The 27,226-nt window shown below is 44.9% G+C and overlaps 1 protein-coding gene across 2 annotated transcripts in view; it reads left to right on the top strand.

The window, feature by feature from the left end:
- Positions 1 to 27,226, top strand: part of PDGFRA (platelet derived growth factor receptor alpha) — a 91,265-nt gene that overhangs the window by 47,703 nt on the left and 16,336 nt on the right. For both annotated transcript variants that reach the window (XM_054989514.1, XM_054989513.1), the window contains exons 13-19: positions 3,461 to 3,565; positions 6,522 to 6,632; positions 12,471 to 12,624; positions 14,678 to 14,844; positions 17,897 to 18,012; positions 24,813 to 24,935; positions 27,105 to 27,216. In XM_054989514.1, the coding sequence (XP_054845489.1) occupies positions 3,461 to 3,565; positions 6,522 to 6,632; positions 12,471 to 12,624; positions 14,678 to 14,844; positions 17,897 to 18,012; positions 24,813 to 24,935; positions 27,105 to 27,216 (888 nt within the window). The remainder of the gene's footprint in view (positions 1 to 3,460; positions 3,566 to 6,521; positions 6,633 to 12,470; positions 12,625 to 14,677; positions 14,845 to 17,896; positions 18,013 to 24,812; positions 24,936 to 27,104; positions 27,217 to 27,226) is intronic.

The raw sequence follows: 27,226 nt of genomic DNA, 5'->3' as shown, positions 1-27,226 counted from the left end.
ATGAACAATGTTTACAATGTACAGCCATTTAAAAGTTTTTTTTCTATAACCAAAAAAAGGATGTTGGACAAAAAACAATTTCATAACTCAATATTTTAACACTTTTATGAATTCCTTTCAGCAAAAGAGATTTGAATGCTGTAACTGCTGCAGCCCTTTGGTAGTGAAAGTGGCCCAGTTAACAGCTGAAGAAGTGGTGAATGCTTTCCACTCGCAATGATTCGTTACATACACAAAGGTGGCATATTAAAAAGAAGGCAAATGTAGCTATCTATATGTTGAAGTTTAGCTGGTACAGCAAGCCCTCCCGTCAGCAGTGCTAGGGGCTGCATCCTGCCATGTGGTGTGCAGACCTTCAATCACAGGAGGACAATGGAGCTTTGCTTTAAGCTCAGCATGCTGGCGTGGGCTTCAAAAGTCATCCTGGATGCTCCAAGCAGGAAACGGTTGTCACAAGAAGCCAGATCAAAGATCTGTTTGGCAAGTGAGCTGTGAAAACATCCCAGTATGACTTTCAGGATCTGAATCGGATACTGTCAGGGGAGAAACATTTGAGCCAGGGTCATCTCAGGCTTAGAGGACTTTGCTTGTACACTTACATTGTACAAGGAGAAAGCATTATTCTATTTGATCTGTTCTAGTTGCATAAAAACAGAATTGGCACCAACATTGACGAGCACAGAAAATTGGAAGTATATAGAGGCAGGGGACTGTGAGTCTCTCAACACAAGACATCTTATGCAGGGTCGCTGAAGTGTAGGGAGACGCCATGTTAGCTGGGAAGTGTAGTTTCAAAAGACAGAGCCAAAGGCACTGTCAATTTCACCTCTTTACTCAAGGGTAGTTTAAAAAGACAGAGCTGGCGGAGATCTCTCCTTAGAAAGTTTGTTAATTTCATCTTTGCCTCCTTGAAGGCTCTGTCAATTTCACCCCCCTTCTGGGAGGCGAAGGTGAAATTAACAAACCGTCTGAGGAGCGATCTCCACTGGCTTTGTCTTTTAAAACTACCCTGGTGTAGAGAGCCTTTGGCTCTGCCTTTTTAAACTACTCTTCCCAGCTAATATTGCGTCTCCCTACGCTTAAGTGTCCCTGTGTTAGATGTCTCATGCAGAGAGACTCTGTGTCACAGGAACCTTGGGAAGGACTGCAACCTGTGCTGTGAAGAAGGTCCACTTCCCTGCCCAGAGAAAGTGCCATGAACTTACTCTATGAGTTAACTTTCAGGCTTCTCTATAACCATGAGATCCAGCGTTGGGCTTTTAGAAAGTTCTTGAGTTCTAAAAAAACCTGGAAGGGTGGGACTTTACTATACATGTCTTCTGAAGACAGTTTAATTCTCAAGTCCTCAGCCATATAACTCTGGAATTGTTGCATAGGAAAGTGTGGGTGCTACTCGGTTATGGTTACAGACTGCTAGCTGAAGAACAGTCCATTGAATTACAGTTCCTTGGATGGTAACCAGAACGGTGAAGTCAGTCATGCACACGTTTAAACATGTAGTATGGATGCCTTTCTGCAGCCATTGTTCTGGGATCTGGAGTACAGTTGCCCCGGCTAGGATGGTTTCTGCACCTCCCAGGCCAGGACTTAGTTCCTACAGACACTTTTGGAAGACTATTGAGAAGAGATGGGGTACCAGGTTAAAACTCAGAGTTATCCCTTTGCTGTTTAATTCTGGATCTGCATATGTTTCTTATTGGCACCTTGCATTTCCAACAGAAGGCAGGATTCGGCAATACTATGGGAAACCACTTAGCTTTGAATTGTGGGCAAAGAAAAATGGGCATAAACCCCAGCTATTTTATAAACTGCATTATTCAGAAATACAATAAAACCTATTCCTAATGTGAAACTCATTTATATACCAAACTTCAGAGGTTTTTTCCTCCTTTGACAAACGTCCTTCAGGTTAAGATGTTGGTGGTTCTAATTTGCTTTTTCAACTTTATAAACTGAACTGAGAAAAGACTGGGCTCTTAGAATATGGTCATGGATTGTCTTGGACCAAGATGGACTAAACTTTATACTTCTGAGTTGATTCACATCCTCTGTACAGAACCCAGGTGCATTAGAGCATGTTGGAAGTGCACACTTCAAGCCCTCGCCAGTTTTTTTAAAGTTTAAATCACCCTCGGCGAAAATGGTCACATGGCTGGTGGCCCCGGCCCCTGATCTCCAGACAGAGGGGAGTTGAGACTGCAGTGCGGAGGGCAATCTCCACTCCCCTCTGTCTGGAGATCAGGGGGCGGGGCCACCGGCCATGTGACCATTTTCAAGAGGTGCCGGAACTCGGTTCCACCGCGTTCCAGCTGAAAAAAAGCCCTGGGCCTCGCCCAAATCCCTTGTGAACCACAGACCAGACTCCCATGTGGCAGTGGGTTATAGGGGAAGAGGGGCAGCAACAGCAAAGCTGACTTTTACATAAGCTCATCCATTTTGACTGAGAATTCCTGATGTGTAGTTCTGTGGAACACAGTTTGAAAGCCGCTGGTCTGAAGACTCAAATATTGCCAAGTCCTGGTGGAATAGACTAGACCAAACAACATTTAGTTCATTGAGGAGGCTGCTTACAAGTAATTTATCCTTTTTATTAAAAACAAATTTAAAAAAGGAATACAGAAAAAAAGAAGGGACAAAGGAAGGTGAAAAAAATACAAAGCTGTGTGCTATAAGGATTATCAAGTACAGAGTACAAAAATCATAACTTTTAAAAGTATTAGAATAATATTTAAGACTATTTAAGGTATATATTTTCAATTAAACAACATGCACAGAAGTCAAAATTATTTCTAATATTTATCTTTTAAAAACCTCATTATTACCCATTATCACCCGTAAGTTAGCATTATTAACAATGCTAACTTCTTGACAATACCATGCATTTTATTCTGCCAGTTATCTTAATGCAACTAATTATCATAACCTTTAAAAGTGTTACAATAATATTTGAGATTATTTAAGGTATATATTTTCAAATAATAAATGATTTATTCCTGAGCAATCCTATTCAAGTAAATGGAACTGCCTTGGAATAAGGCAGTGTGTTGTGTGGTAGTAATTAGAGAGTTAGACACGGACCCGAGTTACCCAAGTTCCAGCCCACGCTCTGAATGAAACTTTCGGGGTGACCTTAGGGCAGTCACTTTCTCTTAGCCATCCCAGAAGCTCATCACCCTGAACCTCTTGGTAGAAAGGTCAAGATAAAAGCATACCCTATATAGAGAATATTCTAGTCCAGAGGCGGATGGGAGCTGTGCCTCAGTTTCCCTGGCTTATCTTCCCTTGTTTCACTGGAGGAGTTTGTACATTCAGAACTAAAAGCTACAGTATTTTTAATGAGCTGAGCAAATGGGCTTATTTAGTTCACTCTCAAGCACATACCAACAGCATGACATAAAGAATAGTCAGACAACAAGATAAGCTATGATGCTGGTGAATAAAAGCAATCTTTTGTCCACAGGCCGGATCCTTGGCTCTGGAGCTTTTGGGAAAGTAGTTGAAGGAACTGCATATGGATTAAGCAGGTCTCAGCCAGTGATGAAGGTGGCTGTGAAAATGTTGAAGCGTAAGTGCAACCGTCATTGCTCCCAATTTGTCCTCAATTGTACAGATTATTGTTTTGGGATTTAGAAAGTATAATTAATTGGCACAATACTTCCCACTAGGAGCTTTTCAGTCTTGATGCTGTCTTGGATTTCAGTAAGATGTACAAGAAGATGCACTCAAAAGAGCCACTTTTTGCCTCTTACAACATTGGCCATTTTCACACTGCTCACCAGCCATGGAACATCGCAGCAAGCTCCCGGAATGACAGCGTCTTCGTGGCACAATTTCATGCAAGAACTGCAGTTCTTGTGTGAAATCGCACCAAGAAGATGCTGTTCTGGGACCTTGGCGCGATGTTCCGTGGCTGGTAAACAGTGTGAGAACGGCCATTACCTACATTCAATAATATTTGGATTAATTAGCTTATTAATGGAATCAAACCAAGGCTGGAGATTCAGTTAGAAGGTAACTTTGCCTAGAACTTACTTCCCCGTAAACAGTCACCATTCAAAGAAGCCTTTTATGTGTGGATAAGGGACTTGTGCCCACTTCTGGAGATTTCTTTGTAGGGTTCTCTGTCCAAGCACCCACAGCAGAAGAGGCAAGCCATATAAAAAGCCAAACTATAGTTTGCCTCCTTGGCTGTGAGAGCGATAGCAGTGGAACCTACAAAGCAAGCACTTGTTTTCATACATATAAAGAGCTTTTTGGCTCATGTCTGCTGTGTTTAGAATCATCTATATATTCCTTGGAGTTGTCCCTGTGTCAGGCAGAAAGTCACGTTCTGAAGTTCTATGCTTCTTAGGTATACAGGGGCTTGATTTAAAGTAGGACCATGGTGTGGGGGGGAGGGGCTTAGACTTCCCTCTGTGCCATTTTCCAGACCCGTAAGAGCTCCAAGGAGCTGCCACTTGCCCCGTAGGGGCAGTAAATGTACAATAGGACTACACATTAAGTTTCCCTAATGAGGCAAATAATACCCCACAACATTTCAGGTCAGGAAAATAGTGTGTGTGTGGGGGGGGAAATCTAAACCCCCACCCTCTGTGCACCATGTTTCTGATCCAAACTGGTCCCAACATGCCTGGAAGGTTCAGCATTGCAGAACAAGCCCCGGGGGAAATGTAATACCTGGTTAGGCTCTTATAAAGCTACTCTTTTCGAAGCTGCTCAATTAGAAGTCTTCAAACCACTTGAGGTTGAATAATGAAGCCAAGCGGTCTGCCTCAAAAGTAAACCCTGATTGAACTACAGTATAAGATCTTTCTTTGGTTGTCGTTTTTGAAATTGAGATTCAATTATCCACATAATTCTCTCTGACGATGTCTTGCGTTAGTGACGTTCATGATTCAGTTATGCATGGATTGTGAATTGCTGGTGAATGTTAAACATGCCAGCTGAGGAAGAAGTAGGAGGAACTCCTTCTTCCCCACAGGGATGAGATTTTGTGGTTTCTAGGTTGCTGGTGCAGCTGCAGATAAAGTGCAGCAGCGGCAGGGCTTCCACGTGGCAGGTTTTCTCGCAGTTTCCCTGCCCCAGTCCCCCAGAAGTGGCCACCCCCCAAGCCAAGGGAAGGGGCTTGAGACTTAAAAAAAACAAGAAAGCTGATAATTCAGAGAACCTATGGTACCTATTCATATATTGGTATATTGATATAATGATATCCTAGTGCTGATTTTTTTAAAAGCCCCCTGGTGGTGGGGAAAAGAAATGGCTACCATACAAACAGGGTCAGGGAAAATACAGCCATTTAGACTTTACACTGTACCCGTTTAGGCTTTACTGTAATCTTTCCCAAACTTTTGGAACAAAGCAGGTTTGAGAAAGATTGGAGAAAAGCCAGGGAACCCCCAGAAATGCAAAAATGTATCACAATGCTGTGGGGAAGCACCTTCCTAAAAAGTGTAGAACTCTAAGCAAATAACCTGTGTGGAAATGGACATTATTGAGTTTTGTGTGGGAATTGGTTAAGCTTTGGCAGAAATCACAAGCATGTAAATTAATAGGTTTGACTCGGGTATCAGCAAAGCTGAGAAAATCTGACACTTTAAACTCATAACATGGGCATAAAAGGTGGTGCTATTAATCAAAACCAGGCCAGTCTGGTGCAAGTTCAAACTGTTTTCTCTGTGTTTGTTAACACAATCTAGTACAGAAACTGACTCAGTCTGAAAAATGAAGTTCCACGGAGAAACGGATCGTTGACCACTGATTTTAAGACTCAGTTCCTTGCTCAGAAATTACCATTCTTTTGCTTTCTAGAGGTGTTTCCTTCCCCATGAAAGATGTACCTTTCAAGGAAACCCTACCACAAGGAAGCATTGGACATGACATCAAATTGAACATGATATCGTATCACTTTATCTTACCTATACAGCAATTAACATAAAGAAATAAATAGGGTTGCCAGGAGTCCTAGGGGCCGAAGTGGGAGTGCAGGGGGCTGAGGACAGCGGGGTACTCACCTCCCGTGCATGCATGTAACACTCGCACGCTCCCACCGTCCCCTCTTGCAACAGAAAATGACATAGTTTTCCAGTGCGATGGAGGAATCCTGGTGCGCGCTGAAGCAGAGATGAGGGAAAACCATCCTTTGGGGGCAGTTTTCACTCACCTTGGCTTCAGTGTGCAGGCACCACAATTCCTCCGTTGCATTGCAAAATGACCTCTACAGAGGAGGGTGGAGTTGCTGTGAGTGCTAAAATGGAGTTGAGTGAAAGCTGCCTCCAAAGGGGTGGCTTTCCCTCAGCTCCGCTTCAGTACGCGCCAGGATTCCTCCATGGCTGGTGCAATGGGGGACTGTGGGAAAGCATGTACATGCTTCTCCTCACCCCCATGCCATCTGGAGCGGGGCCGGGGGGGGGCGCCAGATGGGGGTGGGGTTTCCCAGATGGGGGCACCAGATGAGGAGAGTGGCCTAGCTATAAATGACATTCATCGTTTCAAATTAACTTCTCCTCTTGTTCTTTTGACAGCCACAGCAAGATCCAGTGAAAAGCAGGCTCTCATGTCTGAACTGAAGATAATGACTCATCTTGGGCCGCACTTGAACATCGTAAACCTGCTAGGAGCTTGTACAAAATCAGGTAGGCTTTGTTTGCACTCCTTTCATGCCATCAACACAAGGAAATGAAGTCCACGTGCTAGATGTAGGAATGTACCGTTGCCTGCTACCTTTACTTCAAGACGGCAGTCAGTTTCGGGCCCAATTCAAGGTGTTTTATTTTGGCTTTTCGTACCTGGGACATGGGCATCAGATATAGTGTTGCCAACCTCCAGATGGTGGCCGGAGAGCTCTTGGATTTATAACTGATCTTCAAACACAGAGATCAGTTCCCCTGAAGAAAATGGCTAATTCAGAGGGAGGACTGTATGGCATTATACCCTGGCTGAGGTCCCTCCCTTCACTAAACCCAACCCACTCCAGATTCCATCCCCCCAAACTTCAGGAATTTCCCAATTTGGATCTGACAACCCTATATAACTCAGAGGTAGTTCTTTTCAGGGTTTTTTTCTGGGGAAAGAGGGGGGAACTCTCACCCGGGGCAACTCCTGGGAGGAGGTGGTGCACCTCTCGATACATGCATGTGCGTGCAGCACATGCGCATGCTCCCAGGACTGCATGATAACATAACTTCCATGAAGTGATGTCATCACGCAGGTGTGGCCACCCCGGAAGTGCTCCTGTGCTCCATGGGGGGAGTCCAATTCGGCCCGGAATGGTCCGCTCCGCCACGGGGGAGCACTCCCCCTGCCTGTAAGTGGCCGGTTCTGGGCCATTACAGGCCCAAATTGGGCCAAAACAGGTCCAAAATGGCCCAGATCAAGAACAGGCTGTTGTTACACAGGAGAGCATTCCCCTGCCGGGCAGCAGCCTGAACCTGGCCGTTTAGGGCCTGATCCAGGCCATTCTGGGCCCAAATTATAGAATCACAGGATCACAGAGTTGGAAGGGGCCATTCCAACTCCAATTCCAATTCCTTCTAGTCCAACCCCCGGCCCAATGCAGAATGAGCCTAAAACATCCTTGACAAACATTCATCCAGCCTCTTCTTGAAAACTGCCAGTGAAGGGGAGCTCACCCCACTTCCCTAGGCAGCTGATTCCACCTTTGAACTACTCTAACTGTGAAAAAGTTTTTCCTAATATCCAGCTGGTGCCTTTCTGCATGTAGTTTTAGCCCATTGCTTAACATCCTACCCTCTGCTGCCAACTGGAACAGCTCCTTGCCCTCCTCCAAATGACAGCCTTTCAAATATTTAAAGAGAGCAATCATGTCCCCCCTCAACCTCCTCTTCTCCAAACTAAACACTCCCAAGGCTCTCAGGCTTTCCTCGTAGGGCTCAGTCTCCAGACCCCTGATCATCCTCGTTGCTCTCCTCTACACCCTCTGGATTTCGTCCACATCCTTTTTGTAGTGAGGCCTCCAGAACTGCACACAATACTCCAGGTGCAGCCTGACTACGGCAGTATAGAGAGGGACTATGACCTCCTGCAATTTTGATGGCCCTTTTGATACAACCCAAGATTGAGTTTGCCTTTTTTGCCACCGCATCACACCGACTGCTCATATTTAGTTTACAGTCCACTCTTACTCCAAGATCTCTTTCGCATACACTACTACCCAGAAGTGTATCCCCCATCCTGTATTTGTGCTTCACATTTTTGTGGCCCAGATGTAATACTGTGCACTTATCTATGTTGAATTGCATCCTGTTCACAACCACCCACTTCTCCAGCGTATTCAGGTCTTGTTGAATTTTAATTCTATCTTCTTGAGTGTTTGCTACTCCTCCCAATTTGGTATCATCAGCAAATTTAATGAGCAGCCCTTCCACTCCTTCATCCAGATCATTGATAAAAATATTGAAAAGTACCGGGCCCCAAACCGAGCCCTGCGGCACTGCACTGGACACCTCCCTCCAATCTGATGAAACGCCATTGATCACCACTCTTTGGGTGCAGTCCTCTAACTAGTTCCCTATCCACCGAACTGTAGTCCAGTCCGCAGTCTTCCAGTTTACCCATTAGGATGTCATGGGGAACCTTATCAAAAGCTTTACTGAAACCCAGGTAAATCACATCGACAGTTCCCACGATCCAGTAAGCTCGTCACTCGATCAAAGAAGGAAACCTGGTTGGTCTGACAAGATCTGTTGGGGACAAAACCATGTTGACTTCCCCGGATCACTGAGTGGTCCTTCAAATGCTTACAGATCGATTCCTTTAAAATCTGCTCTAATATCTTCCCAGCAACAGAAGTCAGACTGACTTCTGTTGTCCAAATGGCCAAATTGGTCCAAAACAGGCCAGAAACAGCCCAGATTGGCCCAGAGCAGGCTGCTGCCACATGGGAGAGCACTCCCCTGCTTGGCAGCAGCCTGATCCTGGCCATTTCAGGCCCAATCCTGGCCATTTTGGGCCTGAATTGGGCCCAAAATGGCCAAAAGGGGCCCAAAATGCTGCTGCCCATGTCTTGATGGGTGCGCCTTTCAGGACACATGTTCACTTTAGTTCTGCAGCAGCTACACTGGCTTCCCATGGAGTTCCAGATCAGGTTCAAGGTTTTGGTATTAACGGACTGGGACCAGCATACCTGAGGGACGTCTCTTCCCATATACTCCCTGGAGGGTGCTGAGATCAGCTAGTAAGCACCTACTGGGGGTCCCTGGCCCCAGGGAGGCTCGATTGGTCTCAACCAGGGCCAGGGCCTTTTTGGTCCTGGCCCCGACCTGGTGGAACTCTCTATCTGAGGACACCCAGGCAGGCCAAGATCTTGTCTCCTTCAGGCAGGCCTGTAAGACGGAGATGTTCCGCCAGGTGTATGGTTGAGGCCATCAGGGTTTCCACCAAATGAGCCTCTCTCCTGGTCTCCTCTATGTCTGTTGGGGGTATTAACCATTTACCCCCCCATATATGAGTGACCACGCATGGTTAAGCCGCACCTCCACCTCCGACAGATGTTATATGGTTTTTATATGGTGAGCTACTTCAACTCCATATCACCCATAAGTAAGCAGAACTTTGCAAGAGTCCAGCCAAGAAAATCAGGTCAAGAGCAAAAGTCAGAACACAATTTTTGAGGAGTGTCTCCAAGGCTTTAGACTGAACTGACAGAGGAAATATAGAATTGTCTTTCCTTATTGGCACTTAGGAACTTTTAAGTAGACATGGGCACGAACCGCATTACGAACTTCAAAAACCCAAGAAATTGGCGATTGCGCGATCGCGTCCGGCAGTTCGTGATTGTCCGCGGCAAACAAACCAGTGTTCGGAAGAAGCCTGGTTCAGTGTGTTTGGCCGGGGTTTGGGTAGTCAGACAGTCAGGTGCCAGCAATCAATTCCCCTGGAAATGGAGCCGGGGGAATGCCTGAACTCTGTCTGCGCTCCTTCTGTCGCCCTGGAAACCCGAATGGAAGCCCAGCTTACCTTGATCGGCAGGTCTTCCTTCCAACCATGGAGCTGCAAAGCGGTTACAAGTTGGGAGAAGACACCCGAGGGAGGGAGGGGGAGGGGGTGTTCTGTAACCACAGGCACTCCAATCGCATCCCTGCAAACCCTGATAGGCAGCTCTGACAGCCAAACACAGACCTCCTGCATTGCTCTATGGGACCTCAGCTTATAAAAAGCACTGTGCTCCTAGGCTGACTTTCACTTTCAGTGAGCAGTGAAGTGTGAGAGCTGTTGCTTGCTACTTGCTAGCCTTTGGGGAGAAAAAGAGAGAGTATAATTGAGCTTGGATTTTTGTGGGAGTTTCCTGGGGGCCTTGGATTGGAGAGGGTATAACTCCAAGATCCCTTTTGCAATCTTGTCCAAACTTGGGTGCTGGCTGGAGGAGAGCCTGCTACACACTCTGTGAATATGTGCTCTCTAAGTGCAACGGGGGGCATTCTGAGCACCACGAACCGTGAACCGGTTCGACAATGGGAAATGTCCATTGCGGTTCGCGACTTTGGGATTGTCATCGGCACCGAACCACGAACCACGGATTCGTTAAATTTTTTTGGTTCATGCCCATGTCTACTTTTAAGGGGCCATTGCTTTAGAAAAGCCTTTTGCAATTGAAGCGTGGTTACAAATGCTGCTTTTAGTGTTATAATTTATATTGTTTTATCTGAAATCCTGTGTCCATGAAGTCATCTGCCATCTTTTCCATTTACTGCAAATCCAAGCATAGCACCTCATGAAGGGGAACGATGTAACAATTTTGTGCCGGTCCTGCTGGCAAATACGTCTGCCTTGAGAAGCTGTTCATCATTTATATAGATTGCCCATATTTTGAGAGCTTTGCCCAGAATAAATAATAATATGGCCATAGTTTGCCCTTTCTTTTGTGAAGGCAGGATTGTAGATTCAAACAAACTCCAGTCAGCTTTGATATCAGTTTCAAAATGTGTTTAAAAAAAGTTTTAAAAAAGAGTAGATCCTGGAGGCAGCAAAAAACGACAGCAAGTATGTTTAAGGAAAAATTATTTTTAAATGTGTTGGGCTGGATTCAAGCAGTTTTCCCACTGCTGAAAAAAGAAAGTAGAGATTTCCTCTGACAATCCAAAAAAGCTGTGCTGGGGCTATGGAACCTTTGTGGACAAAAGCAGTGTGGAATGTCGGTTGTCATAAGGAGGGAATGCAGGAAAAAGCCGGCAGCTGCTGCTGTTGTCATTTTAGTGACAACCACATAGTAGTGATCCACAGGCTTGCCATCCCCCGCCCCCACCTGGCCAGTAGGAAGACCTGAGGGTGGGAAGAAGTGTGCGTATGCGCTCAGGTGCTCGGTCCCCCTTCACAAAGGAATACGGGTATCTGCTGAGATGGAGCGAAGTGAAAACGGCCCCTTTGGAAGCAGTTTTCACTCAGCTTGTCTTCAGCCTGCACACACTGCAGTCCTGTTTAAAAAATGCGCCCTGTCCCCCCTCAGCCCCTTGCACCCCTGCTTAGTGCCCTGGGACCCCCGGCAACCTTAGTGATCCGCCTTCCAGTTCCACATATAATAAGTAAGAATGTAACCAAACCAGGAACGAGCTCTTTAAATTCCATTAATTTTCAAAAGACTGTAAGTGTATGTTTAACTCTCATTCAAATAGGTGAGCTTAAACTGGGCTAGACAGCGTTGCAAATAATATGTTAATAAATAATTACAATGATGTGATTTTGATTATAATGTAGTCGCAACAGAAGTCCAGCTCACCTTGCTCCACTGCCCTCCGTATGACTAGACCAAACATAATTTGGGCTAGAGAGATCCTAATTCTTCACATGAGAAGGAGGTCACTAGACAAGATAGTCCTTGAGCTCCATGCCATTATATTTATTTTCTAATTACTTGTACAAATAGTCTAAATATCTAGACATTTTGTTGTACCTAAAGTACCAAATTGCAACAACTGTTGACCAATTAGGTCAAATGCAGCCCATGTGTGGAAATCAGTTAAGGATTCAATCAACATCTTGGAGTATTTTTTTGTCTACCTGGGACCACGACAAACAGAGGTATTATATAAAGCACCTGGCAGGGCACAATTGAAGGCCGATAGTCTGCATTTGCTTAGTTAGTCATGAGCAATATAGGTGTGATCTTCATGCTGGTGTTTTTAAGTGTTTGGATAGGGCTTAATGCAAAGAGGACCTTGACCACAGCTGGCCATGGTGAAAGAGAGATCAAAAGGTAGTGCCAGCTCCAGAATTTGGATGTCTGTTGTGCAAGGAGCCTCAAAGGACCGCCCCCTTAACATCAAAGAGATGGGATAGGAAAATCAAATACTCTGTCATCAACTTTGACCTTCTGCGCTCTCTGTAAAGTGAAGATGGTGGTAGTGTTGAAGCTTTGGGCCCGGAGATGGCAACAGGGCCTAGAGAACCCCTGATCTCACTCTCCTTCAGAGCCAGCCATGGCAAAGCACTAAACGTTATTTTGCCTCCTACGTTAGGTCCCATTTATATCATTACGGAATACTGCTTTTACGGAGACTTGGTGAACTACCTGCACAAAAACAGGGACAGCTTCCTGAGCCGAAATCCAGAAAAATTCAAGAAAGATCTGGACATCTTTGGAATAAATTCAGCTGATGAAAATACTAGGAGGTAATTTTTTTTTTAAAGAATTCATTGTTTGACCCTGCAATTATTTGTTCATAGGGTATACCCAAATTTCTGCACAAATGAGACAGCCCACCCTACTGATAATTGCCACGAGGTGCGCACCAGGGTTTTTTTTTTCAGCAGGAACGCGGGGGAATGGAGTTCCAGAACCTCTTGAAAATGGTCACATGGCTGATGGCCCCGCCCCCTGATCTCCAGACAGAGGGGAGTTGAGACTGCAGTGCGGAGGGCAATCTAAACTCCCCTCTGTCTGGAGATCAGAGGGCAGGGCCACCAGCCATGTGACCATTTTCTCCAAGGGTGATTTAAACTTTTAACCCCCCCCCTTGTTCCAGCTGACTCAAAGTGACATCATTGGCCCCAGGAGCATGCATGCGCTTTGCGCGTGCACATGTGGTATCAGGGGCACCACCTCCTGCCAAGAGTTGCCCCCTGTGCTGTGGCAACCAACTGAGTTCCACCACCTCTTTTCCCAGAAAAAAAGCCCTGGTGCACACTATCTTGACAAAGCAATGGGGGGGGAGGGGGCATATGAAGGCACACGTGATATTTTGAGAGCAGCAAGTCCAACCGGGAAGCGCCTCCTCTGCATTTAGCTCCCAGTGTACCTATCAGAATCTGGTGGGATCCAGTTCTGCCAACCTGAAGCAGAAACCAGTTGTGCTCCTGTGATGCTGACAAGCTGGTCCCGGAAACTTTCTCCTTCAATTCCCGGAGACATTTTGCTATTTTAAAAAATATTTCTTCTTTTTAACATTAATATAGTAATAAATGAGTGGGCAAATGTATTAAAAAATAAAAATTACAAAGATGTTGTTGACTCACAGCATGCAAGTCTGTCAGACATACCAAGCTGCCTTGATTGGCTGATTGATTGATTCAATTTATATTCTGCTCTCTCCTGGGCTCAGGGCAGGTAACAATGATAGTTAAACCAACAATAAAATCATGAATACAGACAATTCAGTTTTATAAAAACATCACCCTGAATGTCAGCTATACTTTCTTAATCCCAACCTACACACCCCACGGGGTAGGGGAAGTAACCAGATCAACTGATGAACCAACTGATGGGAACAAGAACAGGGGGTTACTTTACCGCCCCCCCCTCCACAGGAGACTGGCCAGAAGGCTTGACCCTGCCTCAGCCATATGGGCCACGAAGAAAGGCAGGATGTATTTATATAAACAAACCAAAAAAAGCAATCATTTCAGGAGTAAACTAGGGGCCAGGAGTAAACTGCTGTGTGCTCTGTATGAAATTATGCCTGTCTTCACCCTACGTGACATAAATACAGCAGATTCATCCTGCAAAGCTGCCTATCAGTTGCAGTCTCATTATAACAATTCATTACAATATAGGAGCATAGCTTATGTTGGCCCAGTGGGCTCCAGAGCACAGATGCCAGCCATTCATCCTCCCAGTCTAACCAGTAAACCTGAATAGTGGCAGGTCATCATTACTGGGACTTGAAATGGCAGGACATTGCAGACCCAGCTCAGAGAAGATTTTTGTTTATTAAGGCACTTACCCCAACCCCTTTGGGTCCGTCCAGTTTCAGTCTCGAGTCTTGACCCTTAACTGATTTAGTGCAGTCCTTTGTCAACATTGTCAAACATTGATAGAGAGCTGCTGTAGCACAGGGGTTAAGTGGTTTGGCTGTGAATCAGCACTCTATTGGTTCAAATCCCACTACTACCATGAGCTCTACAGGTGGCCTTGGGTAAGCCACTCCTCTCAGCCCAGTTCCCCAGCTGTTTTGTGGGGATAATAATGACACTAACTTGTTCACCATTCTGGGTAAGGCACTAATCTGTCTAGAAGAGTGATATATAAGCACAGTTGTTGTTGTTGTTGTTGTTATTATTATCATTCTGCACTACCTGGAAAATGGATTGTGTGAGCCATAGAATTGCAGCAATGTGCAAATTCAGTACCAAGTATATCTTACAATTTGCATAAAATTACATGCCTGGATGCCTCAATGCCACCGCGCCATAGCTCCTTTACACTGCTGCTGTGCTTTTATTTCAGCTATGTGATCCTGTCTTTTGAAAATAATGGTGAATATATGGATATGAAACAAGCCGAAACGACTCAATATGTGCCAATGTTAGAAAGGAAAGATAGGTCAAAATATTCTGACATCCAAAGGTCTCTGTATGATCGGCCTGCTTCCTATAAGAAGAAATCTGTGTCAGGTAGGTAAAAGTAAATTTATATGCACAGTGGAATGCAGGGCTAAACTAGTTCTTAATCTGTACCTATGCTGATGTCCACATTGGTTTTTTCTTTCAAGCTACAGCTGTTGCAGAAATTAGTGCACTGTTTTTCGTCTCTCTTCCTACTTCCTTGAAATGCTGAGAGCTATCCTATTCCCTCAAGAAAACCAAACCATGGTAGAAATAAAAAGGGTGCTTGAATAATGTAAAATCTGTGGTCAGCATCTACCCGCAGTTTAAACTAGATCAAGATTCAGTTTTCATGACAATTTTGCACAAGGAGGGACTTGTTTTGTGCTAAAACAAGATCTTTTGCTCATATTTTGTCCACATGGCCAAGTAGTAATGGACGTCTTGCTGCACGCCCTCAGATGTGCTCAGCTCATTTTGCTCATAACGGCTTCAGCCTGTGGGCCAAGCTAGAAGTGACAAGTCACACTGGAATGGCAAGTGAACAGACTCATGTGTATTCCTCCCTGTTCACTTGCGCTCCACTCGCACTCCATTCAATCACTACATGATCGAATGGAGTGCAAGTGGAGTGCAAGTGAACAGGGAGGAATACACGTGAGTCTGTTCACTTGCCGTTCAAGTGTAATTTGATCAAGTGGAGTGCAAGTGGAAAAATATACACTTAGTTGGAGCGTTGCCAGATCATGGGAAGGCTTCTGTACCTTTTAAAGAGACAAAAGTAGCTTCTACTTATTATTTACTTATTAATTAAAAACATTTGTAGGCCGCACTTCCCTTGAAGCTGAAGGTGGTTTCCATGCACTATCCAAAAACATAGATAAAATAACAATAAAATCATTCAATATGCAAATAAAATCAGTTTATATATGTTAATCCAACAGAATCAGCACAGCCTACAATAAATCCAAGAATCAGACAAAAGCTCTCTGAAGTAACATTACTAAAGAGGGTCTTCCCCAAAGGGTAGTAAAGAAGGTATTGCCCTCACCTCATCTGGCATCGGCAGCCCATCCCACAAAAGGAAATAATGCTGCTAAGAATGCCCAGCATGGGCTGCAGCTGATCTTACTTCTTTTCAGGAAGAAACAGAAAGCAGAAGTTGATGGAGGAAATTAAGATCCTTTCCTTCAGGTGCCAGAGTGCTCAAGTACTTATTGATTCTGTGGGTGGAAATACATGTCACTAAGTCCCTAGGGATGTTTAAGTGAACCTCATTTCATGTGTCCCCCCCTCCAACTTTCCGCACACTCACTTGCACAGTTACACTTCAATTTGCTCTGCGTGAACACATTCACATGTTCAATATCAGTTCCTCCGCAACTGCTAAAACTATTCCAGTTTTCCCATCCATTCATTGAAATGCAGATCTTGACACTTTCTCACTCTTTAAAAGAAATGCAAACCAGCAAGTCAAAGGATCCTACAGTACTTGTTCTCGCAGAGAAAACAGCTGAATTGGTGCTTTGCCCTTCAGAATCACTTGAAGATGCAGTCGCACAAAGGGAACTCCTGTGAAAGTGGCATTCACGTGTGCTGAGCAAGAACAGTCTGTGTAAGAATTGAGGACTACGTGTTCAGTCTTGCACTTGAGCATCCCTCGGTACTTAGTAATGTGTATTTCCACCTTTTATCTGCAGAGGAAACTTCAGTGGATATGTTGGCAAGTCAAAATCCCTTTGCAGATGTTATATACCTGCATACTGGGAGTTCTGGGAAATACAGTGGTTGGTTTGTATGTATAGTGACCATGCATATCAGAAATGGTGTGCTTCCAAGATGCAAGGTTGCCAGATTCCCAATATGCACAGAAAGAACATCTGAAAAAAGTTTAATATGAAGCAGTTATTCATAACAACTGCCAAAGGGAAAGGGGAAAGGTCACATTCCCTTCCCCTTCCATTCAATATGTCACAATAGCAGACTTCTAACCTGTGTGGATACAGCTAGCCAGTGCCCTGCTGCCATTCCCGTTCTGCCTTGTGAGGGCCGGTGTCAGACGTGGCGCTGTCAGTTTGTTGCCTTTATATTTAGCAGGACTTTGAGCTCTTTGGCTCTGCTGTTTCTTGGGATTTACTCCCAACAACTAACAGCTCCCAATTGAAGGTTGGCGAAGAGCAATACGGCTAACTCATCCCTTTCCCCTTGGAAATCCAATCCATGCCTTCCAAACTAGGCTTGGTCACTTCCTTCTCTTGATACAAGATCCTGACTCTTTTCCAGATCCAGATTTGATTGGCACAAACTTGTCCACTATAGTGTTTCTCCGAGCCAGCTGGGCAGTGGAATAACCAGGTTTTAGACTCATTGCTGCAGAGTTTTTCAAAACAAAATAACAGCTGCTGCAATGGGGAATCATTTGTCCTTTGATGGTATTGGATGCTCCCCAAGGAATATTTGCTAAGGAACATCACTATGTTCAGCAGAGCTAAATGGGACAAAAATGAAAAAAACACAAATGACCGTTGTCAAGGCTATGCCATCTCTAAATCATCACTTTGGGTTTTGACCACAACTGGAATAAAGTAAAAACAAGTGGCATAATATGTAGGTGGTACTTCTTTTATCCTACAATTTCTTGGAAAAGGTCTATAATCAAAACAGAAATCAACAACTAACTATAGCTTTTGATTTTTTAAAAAATAGTCACTGTCTATTATTGACTGAGGCAAATGCACAAGCAAGTCTCTTCTTCTGAAGATGTGTTTTGAAAGAATGTGTTGTTTTAAAGATATTGACCCAGTTTCTTGCAAAGCAGAAGAGAACGGCCATTGGATTCATGCAGGAAAACAGTACCAAGCTGCCTTGGGAAACACTCTCTCCTTTTATTCTCATGCATTTTGTGACAAATCTTTCTCAAGGGGTCTTTGCAATTAAAATAAGGTAGTTGGATCTGCTCATCTTCTCTATACCCTCTCAAAACATCCTCTGCTGATATACATACCTGAGTTCAATGTTAGGCCCATCCTCAAAGCCAGTTCAAAATGACTGGTTCAATAGGCTGCCTTCAAGATACTTTCCTCTCACAAATGTTGTCATTCATTTCCCCTTTTCCCAACAGAATCAGATGCAAAGAACCTTCTTTCTGATGACAGTTCTGAAGATCTCACTTTGTTGGACTTATTGAGCTTCACTTACCAAGTTGCACGAGGAATGGAGTTCTTAGCATCTAAAAATGTGAGTGTCGAAGGGATTTCTGAGTTTAAACGTTTGCTTCGTATAGGTCTTGTAAAGGAATAGCCACCAAGGGACATGGAACTAACTAGATTTTTTAAAAAAGAAGACAATTGGTCAATTTTAAAACCTTAATTTCCAAGTAGTTGCCCGATGCCATCTCATATTGAGAATGTGTAATATAATTATATGTCATAAATTCTGTAATTTTTGCATGTAATGTATTTAATTTGGATTTTATTTCTGCTTGCTAATGTGAGTTTTTAATAACTGTTATTGTGAATTTAAATGCAGCCCACTGAAAGAAAGAAGGAGGGGGGCTGGATATGTGAATGTAGTGTAATCTGATTGGACAGTAGCTGTACCTGTTGTGTCTGTGTACAGCCATGCCATGGTTGTCTGTTTGTTGTATTGCTTGTGCCACAATATGCTGAAGCTATACTGCCTTAGTGCTAACTTGATGTGTACTCTCTCTGAACATTCATAACCAGATTGCAGATGGTTGTTGTGGGTTTTCCGGGCTGTACTGCCATGGTCTTGGCATTGTAGTTCCTGACGTTTCGCCAGCAGCTGTGGCTGGCATCTGTGGCTCAACCCCACCCCTCCTGAGTAGATACAAATGACCTGCCAACATCTTTTCCACAGTGTGACACTGAGAGATCTCTGTCTTTTGGTGCTACACCTCTGAAGATGCCAGCCGCAGCTGCTGGCGAAACGTCAGGAACTACAATGCCAAGTCCACGGCAATACAGCCCGGAAAACCCACAACAACCATCGTTCTCCGGCCGTGAAAGCCTTCGACAACAGATCGCAGATGTTACTTGCTTGGGACCCAGAGTGGGCCTCCCCAGTTATCTTAGAGAAATATGCAAGTCTCAGCTGACCATGACCTTGGTGTGTCTAGATGCCAGCTTTCACTACTCTTCCCAGATGCTGGGAATACTTTATTGTATACCTGATGCATAGTCGTAACTGAATAGATTCTCACAGAACTCGTGTAGGCTTGCGCGCCAAAACCTTAACTGTCATTTGGAGCTCAGGAAAATCAATTATAACAGAGACTGCTTGACTTGAATTGTCCCTTCTGCCAAACCCCGTGATGGGGCACAGGCTTGAACTGCATAGATTCTAATAAAGATACTTCTGCTGGAACCAGCGTATGTTCACTCTGGATGGGGTTGAGGGGTCTACCTGCCAGGGACTGACAGTACCCAGCAAGTGGAGTGAACTACAGTTGTTAGTCAGTGCTGAGAGAAAGGTTTTCAGTCAGCCTTTTGTGTATCTCAGAGAGAGATGGTTCTGTCTAAGCCAGGCAAAATACGTGTACGCCTACATCAGTTTGTGTATATCTGTGTGAGAGACAGCTTATTCTGTCTAGGTCAGGCAAGCTGTGTGGAAAAGCTTGAGTGAATCTATAGCTATGTGGATGAGAGTTTATTCTGCTAGTGAAGATGGAAGCTGTGTGGAAAATTAGTCTGTGTCACTGAGTCAGTGAATACACTGTCAAGAACATACCATTTTTGAAACCACTAAACATTAGAACTCTTCTGAAACCAATATGCTTATCAAAACTCTGCCACAATCACACTTATGTTCTTATAAATTAATTCTACTTCTGTCTAAGGAAAAAAAGACCCTTTTTACTTCAAAACCATTCTGTCATGCTACCATCTAGAACAAGACTTCCTATATTACCCATTAAATCAAGGAGGTCTAAGGGGAAAGATTCTAGTGGCAGTGAAAACCTTCTGAGGGAGACAGGGAGGCAACAATATATAGGTTACACACATGGAAAAAAAGGGAAGGTGTTCTTAAGGTATAAGCTTGGGTAAAGTAGAGAAAACCTGATGCTTTGTGTGTGCGTGGAAATAAAAGGAATATTGATTGTGACCAGAGTCCTTCTGAGATATAGGTTTAAGGTAAAGTAAGAAGGAGCTGAATTAAAGGTCCAAAGGCAAAATCTATAAAAACAAATAAAACAAGCAAATCACTACAAATTCATGTAAAATGAATTCAGAATAAAGCATAAAAGCAGGCAACAAAACTGTTGAGCAATACAAGGTAACACATTTAACAGACATAATTCCTCTCTGGGAAACAATTAATTATGATGTTACTCTCCAGCACGATACATTGGCTATGCTTTTAAAACTGGCTGAGGCGCTGTTCAGTGCCAAGGTTGTAGCTGCTGTATGCTCTGGGACTCTTTTTTGGACAGTCCCCGCCATGCCAGGTCACTGAAAAGGACACAGGCACAGGGCCAGAAGCACGTGTGTGTGACCCCACTGTGCTCAGGCCAGGGAAGAGGAGCGGGGGAATGGCAGTGCTTGGTTTTACCCAGGGCTTTTTTTCAGCAGGAATGCAGTGGAACGGAGTTCCGGAACCTCTTGAAAATGGTCACATGGCTGGTGGCCCCGCCCCCTGATCTCCAGGCAGAGGGGAGTTCAGATTGCCCTCCGCGCCACTCAGTGGCACAGAGGGCAATCTCAACTCCCCTCTGTCTGGAGATCAGGGGGCGGGGCCACCAGCCATGTGACAATTTTCTCCGAGGGCAACCCACTGAGTTCCACCACCTTTTTTCTCAGAAAAAAAGCCCTGGTTTTACCATATGCCAGAAGAGCCTGCATCCCCCACTCACTGAACAGCAAACCAACAAAAGGAACCCCCTGGCTATACAGACAACACAAGTACAACAACCAGGGTCACAAAAATTAATCATGCAAGGTTGATATAAATTTTTGTATTAAATCCAAAGTGCAACAGTGCAGAGGTGTAATATATCTCAAACAAGATTTAAAGTGCATATATATACAAGAAGAGGTAGTCTATCGGGTAGACAATAAATATATTTCTATATACAATGAATATTCTGGTGGTGGGAGAGTGTAGACAGATGGAAGGATGCACACAGGAAATGTCCATATGTCCAAGAGTGGAAAAAGGACGTGTCCAGAGACACCTAGCCGACGGGCTACAGCTTGCTATTTCCAATTCCCGTTTCGGTCTTTCTTCATCCTGGGCTAGACTCTATGGACTATAAATAAAATTAACCCATCAGTAATAAGCATTATACACAGCCTGACCAATGTAGCTACTGGTTTACAATCTAGGCAATTAAAAGTTTCCTTACTGTCCACTGGCATCTCCCCTCACTCCACACACCATTGCAGTTCCAAGTACACCGATAGTTACAACTAGTACCAGACACACCCCATGTTTATATAACAAGCCTAGGGTTATCCAATTAGGGAAAAAAACCTCTTAAAGGGGCAGTGTCAGCAGGACACAAAACAGAAAAGTAACCAATACAGCACAAATGCAAACATGACAGAGAGGCAATACATGTACAATTAATCCATATACAAGGCAAATACAGAGAATGGACCATAGTATATACATATCAGGCAATCATAGATGGAAACACCCTGCTGTTTATCCTAGGAAACAGGAATAATCCATTGTAAGATTTAAACCCCCCGGCGTCAGGCTCTTGAGTTCAAAAATCCACCTCGCCTCCGCTTGCAAAAGGTGCTTGGTGCAATCATGCATGGCAGGTGTATCACATCTTTCCAAGACGGAGACAGACAGCTCCCTGTTGTCAATATGCTGCGCTAGAAAGTGTTCCACTAGGGGTGCCTCCCTGGTACAGGTTCTTATACGTGACATGTGTTCTTGTATTCGCACGCGTAATTGGCGTGTCGTACTGCCCACGTAATTCAAATGACAACTGCATTGAATTATATATACTACATTAGATGATCTACAATTCGAGAAGCAAGGGGAGTGGCCTCTTCTTGGTGTTATTAGTTTAGACACATTAACCATCAGAGAACACACGGAGCAATCCCCACATGGGAAATGCCCCCCTGGAAGGGGGCGTACCTGTCTGGGCATACGGTATTCTGATCTAACAAGAAAGTCCTTCAAGCTCCTTGTGCGCCTAAGACCCACTCTGGGGGGGTTCTCGCAACCGGCAATTCCACCCACCAAATGCCAATGCTGTTTCACAATTTTATTTATAGCACCTGAAAAGGGACTGTGATCCAGTGCCCAAGTAATGCTGGAATTAGGCTGTCGATTCCTAGGCTGGAGGAGCGTATCGCGAGATGTTAACTCTGCTCTCCTAATTGCCGGGGCTCTTACATTTACTGGATATCCTCTAGAGGCAAATGCTGAATCCAGGTACCGAATGTGTTCCCTAAAGTCAGCATAATTGGTGGAGTTCCGTTTAATCCTAAGGAACTGCCCAATCGGTATATTACTTTTCAAATGTTTAGGATGAAAAGAATCGAAGTGTAAAAGAGAACAACGATCCGTGGGCTTCCTAAAGGGACGCACTCCCAGGCTGCCGGCCATACGTTTGTAAACTGTAACGTCCAAGTAGTTAATACATTGCTCGCTCCCCTCCCAAGAGAACTGTATGTCTGTATCTAAAGTATTGAGCCAATTAACAAAGCTTTCTGCTGGGGTCTTAGTACTAAGGATGAGGATGACGTCATCTATGTACCTTTTACATACGGAGGGTAACCCCTTTAAGGATTTCGTGATCTTTTACAAAAGGTACATAGATGACGTCATCCTCATCCTTAGTACTAAGACCCCAGCAGAAAGCTTTGTTAATTGGCTCAATACTTTAGATACAGACATACAGTTCTCTTGGGAGGGGAGCGAGCAATGTATTAACTACTTGGACGTTACAGTTTACAAACGTATGGCCGGCAGCCTGGGAGTGCGTCCCTTTAGGAAGCCCACGGATCGTTGTTCTCTTTTACACTTCGATTCTTTTCATCCTAAACATTTGAAAAGTAATATACCGATTGGGCAGTTCCTTAGGATTAAACGGAACTCCACCAATTATGCTGACTTTAGGGAACACATTCGGTACCTGGATTCAGCATTTGCCTCTAGAGGATATCCAGTAAATGTAAGAGCCCCGGCAATTAGGAGAGCAGAGTTAACATCTCGCGATACGCTCCTCCAGCCTAGGAATCGACAGCCTAATTCCAGCATTACTTGGGCACTGGATCACAGTCCCTTTTCAGGTGCTATAAATAAAATTGTGAAACAGCATTGGCATTTGGTGGGTGGAATTGCCGGTTGCGAGAACCCCCCCAGAGTGGGTCTTAGGCGCACAAGGAGCTTGAAGGACTTTCTTGTTAGATCAGAATACCGTATGCCCAGACAGGTACGCCCCCTTCCAGGGGGGCATTTCCCATGTGGGGATTGCTCCGTGTGTTCTCTGATGGTTAATGTGTCTAAACTAATAACACCAAGAAGAGGCCACTCCCCTTGCTTCTCGAATTGTAGATCATCTAATGTAGTATATATAATTCAATGCAGTTGTCATTTGAATTACGTGGGCAGTACGACACGCCAATTACGCGTGCGAATACAAGAACACATGTCACGTATAAGAACCTGTACCAGGGAGGCACCCCTAGTGGAACACTTTCTAGCGCAGCATATTGACAACAGGGAGCTGTCTGTCTCCGTCTTGGAAAGATGTGATACACCTGCCATGCATGATTGCACCAAGCACCTTTTGCAAGCGGAGGCGAGGTGGATTTTTGAACTCAAGAGCCTGACGCCGGGGGGTTTAAATCTTACAATGGATTATTCCTGTTTCCTAGGATAAACAGCAGGGTGTTTCCATCTATGATTGCCTGATATGTATATACTATGGTCCATTCTCTGTATTTGCCTTGTATATGGATTAATTGTACATGTATTGCCTCTCTGTCATGTTTGCATTTGTGCTGTATTGGTTACTTTTCTGTTTTGTGTCCTGCTGACACTGCCCCTTTAAGAGGTTTTTTTCCCTAATTGGATAACCCTAGGCTTGTTATATAAACATGGGGTGTGTCTGGTACTAGTTGTAACTATCGGTGTACTTGGAACTGCAATGGTGTGTGGAGTGAGGGGAGATGCCAGTGGACAGTAAGGAAACTTTTAATTGCCTAGATTGTAAACCAGTAGCTACATTGGTCAGGCTGTGTATAATGCTTATTACTGATGGGTTAATTTTATTTATAGTCCATAGAGTCTAGCCCAGGATGAAGAAAGACCGAAACGGGAATTGGAAATAGCAAGCTGTAGCCCGTCGGCTAGGTGTCTCTGGACACGTCCTTTTTCCACTCTTGGACATATGGACATTTCCTGTGTGCATCCTTCCATCTGTCTACACTCTCCCACCACCAGAATATTCATTGTATATAGAAATATATTTATTGTCTACCCGATAGACTACCTCTTCTTGTATATATATGCACTTTAAATCTTGTTTGAGATATATTACACCTCTGCACTGTTGCACTTTGGATTTAATACAAAAATTTATATCAACCTTGCATGATTAATTTTTGTCCCCCACTCACTGGCATCCCTGTGTCCAAAGTAAACCACTGATGAGGAGCACAACCACAGTGGCACCCAGCCTTGCCCTGTGTTGGCTTGGTGCAGCTGGTTAGGAGCACGGGCTTCACCATGTGGGCACGGGCATGGTGAGGTCCATGAGGAGGAACGTGGCATTACCCATACTCCTCTTTGCCAAATCCATTATGCCCAGGCTGGTGAGGAATATGTCTGGAAAGAGGAGTGTGGTGGCACCTCATTTCTCTCCAGCTGGCTATCCAAGAAGCAAAGAGGCATGTCAGCAGCAGGGGTGTAGTCCTTTTCCAGGGCCATTTTGACTTCTCAGTCTGCAGCTGGGGACAAGGGCATGTCCTTTTTGCTTATTATTGTAAACCTTATGTATGTTGTTGGCATATTATTACTGTTGTTAATATAATGTATGTACTCCACAGTGTGTGCACCGTGACTTGGCAGCACGTAATGTACTCCTGGCTCAAGGAAAAATTGTGAAGATCTGTGACTTTGGTCTGGCTAGAGACATCATGCACGATTCGAACTATGTTTCCAAAGGCAGCGTATGTATACTCTAGTCTTTAAATAGAGAAAAGCCTATATATAGGCTACAATCGGGAGTCCGCATATGGGCCATAATAACATATGAGCATAATACATGGCCGAGGGCAGCCACAGAAAAAGTGGCGGTCTTAGGTGGTCCTCAGCCAAAGACCCAGCGGACCATCTCCATTTGGTATTTAAACATTGTTTCATAGTCAGTTTTTGAGGGTGACATTTGGATGGAAAACATTAGGAAGCTTTTTCATTAGCCTTTCAATTCCCCAAACACTCGAGTCTATTCAGACTCAACAGAACCAACATGATAAACTGTTGTGCCTCACACATGATGGTAAACTACTTTACTCCTCTTTGCCGATTCCATTGTGCCCACTGCGGTACCACACCAATGGCCTGTCTGTAGGGAAATTATACCTGTCAGGCTGTAACTGGAGTGGGCAAGATTTGCAAATTCAATCAAAACAAATTCACTGTCATAACAAGCCAGATCAGTTGATGAGATGCTTTAATTAAATTATTTATCCAGTGCATATAAGCTTTTTCTGAAAGCCATTTTTCTGAAGGCCATTTTTCAATGTTCATAAACTAATTGATAAATAGATCCTGGTTTTGTTTTTCTGTAGTGTCAACCAGGGGGATGCACCCCCCCCCAAATCTGGATGATCTAGATCCGGGTTTCAGGGATACAAAAAATTCAGCATCTCTGAAATTCATGCCAGATTCTCTGATCTGGGTTAGAGAATCCTGATGTGAGCTGCTGCTCCCACCGCCCCGCCTTGCTGCTCCTCTGCTATCTTGCAGCACACTGAAGGAGGGCTTCCCCAGGCCTCAGAATTGGGCAGAAGAGGTTTCTCCACTGAGTTCCTTATCAGGCAGTCTGGAAAATGGACCACCACCAGCCAGGCCCACCCCAGTCTTCTCTTCCTCGCCCTGAGTGGGATGCCTCCCTTTCATTACACCCCTGGCCCACCCCCACCCTGGGAGCAGCCAATCCCCTGCGGCTCCTGGCCCCCTCTCGCCCTGCAGTCTGGGGAATGGGAAGAAGGGACAGGCTGTCTGTCTGTCACTCATGCCTCTCTGGCCCCTCCTTCCTGGCCCACATCCACTGGGGCTTCATCAGGCGGTGCTAGGCTCTCCCCACTCCCCACTCACCCACGGCTGTCCTCCACCCCAGGTGCGCCCAACCTGGTAGCAACAGGTGTGGCTGTGTCCCAGCCACCACAGGACTGGTGGAGTGCAGGTGATGGTCCCTAAGGCTGCCAGGCCGAGGCCGAGTCAGCTGGGACCTGCACTCCATTAGCCCCTTGGCCATCACATTCCCCAGCTCCTTCTCGTGGGGCTGTCACTCCTGCCCCAGTTGCCTCTGCCTCTGTCTTGTCTCCATGTCAGGCATCTCTGTCTCCTCCTGGGCTCCTGGTTGCCACTGTGTCTTGGCACAGGGTCATGCCTGGTGCCAGTGTTCTCTCCCGGGCAGCACCCCAGTCTCAAGCCCTGCTGCCGCCTTGGCAGGGTACGTTGGCCCCGGGAGGCAATAGCACTTCTGAGCTTGTTGAAACAGACAGAGTGGAGGCAGGTGGCTGTGAGCTCTCCCTAGGGCACAGGGGATGGCAAGCATCCCAAATCTAGGACTGGCTGCAGCTGCCCCAACACTTGGATGTATCCAGCCAATATTCCCTATCCAGGAGGCAGGGGTGACATTTTTTAAAGCAAACTCCACCAAATTTTCAGGAAACCTATTCCAGACTGTCCTCTAAAGGCCCCCAAAATTTCAGGAGGATTGGACCCCAGGGTCCAATTCTATGTTCCCCTGAACAAACTGCCCCCAGCCACTTTCCATTGTTACCTATGGGGAAATATTTCCAAGGCTTTTACACTCTGTAGCTTGTGCCCACCCCCACTTGAGAGTCTCTGGCTCAACAAACTCTCTTGCAAGCTTAACCAATGAAGCCCAACCGGAACCAATCGGAACCCCTTGAGCCCAACTGGAACCCCTTGAGCTCCTGTTGTTGGTGATTTATGTTGCCATTTTAAATCTCAACTGTCTTTGGTTGCCCTCTTTGAGTAGGCATAGTTTTAATATCTGCAATCAACTTAAAAAAATTATATTTGTGTGAACATCTCTCTTAAGACTGGTTTTGCAGTCATTCTTGTTGACTTTTTCCCCTCTGCAGACCTTTCTTCCAGTGAAATGGATGGCGCCTGAAAGTATTTTTGACAACCTCTATACTACATTGAGTGATGTCTGGTCATATGGCATTCTGCTGTGGGAAATATTTTCTCTTGGTAGGCATCC

Source organism: Eublepharis macularius, chromosome 10 (genome assembly GCF_028583425.1).
Source record: "Eublepharis macularius isolate TG4126 chromosome 10, MPM_Emac_v1.0, whole genome shotgun sequence".
Taxonomy (NCBI): domain Eukaryota; kingdom Metazoa; phylum Chordata; class Lepidosauria; order Squamata; family Eublepharidae; genus Eublepharis; species Eublepharis macularius.
Note: the sequence above shows the minus strand (reverse complement) of the source record. Positions and strands in the feature narration are given on the sequence as shown.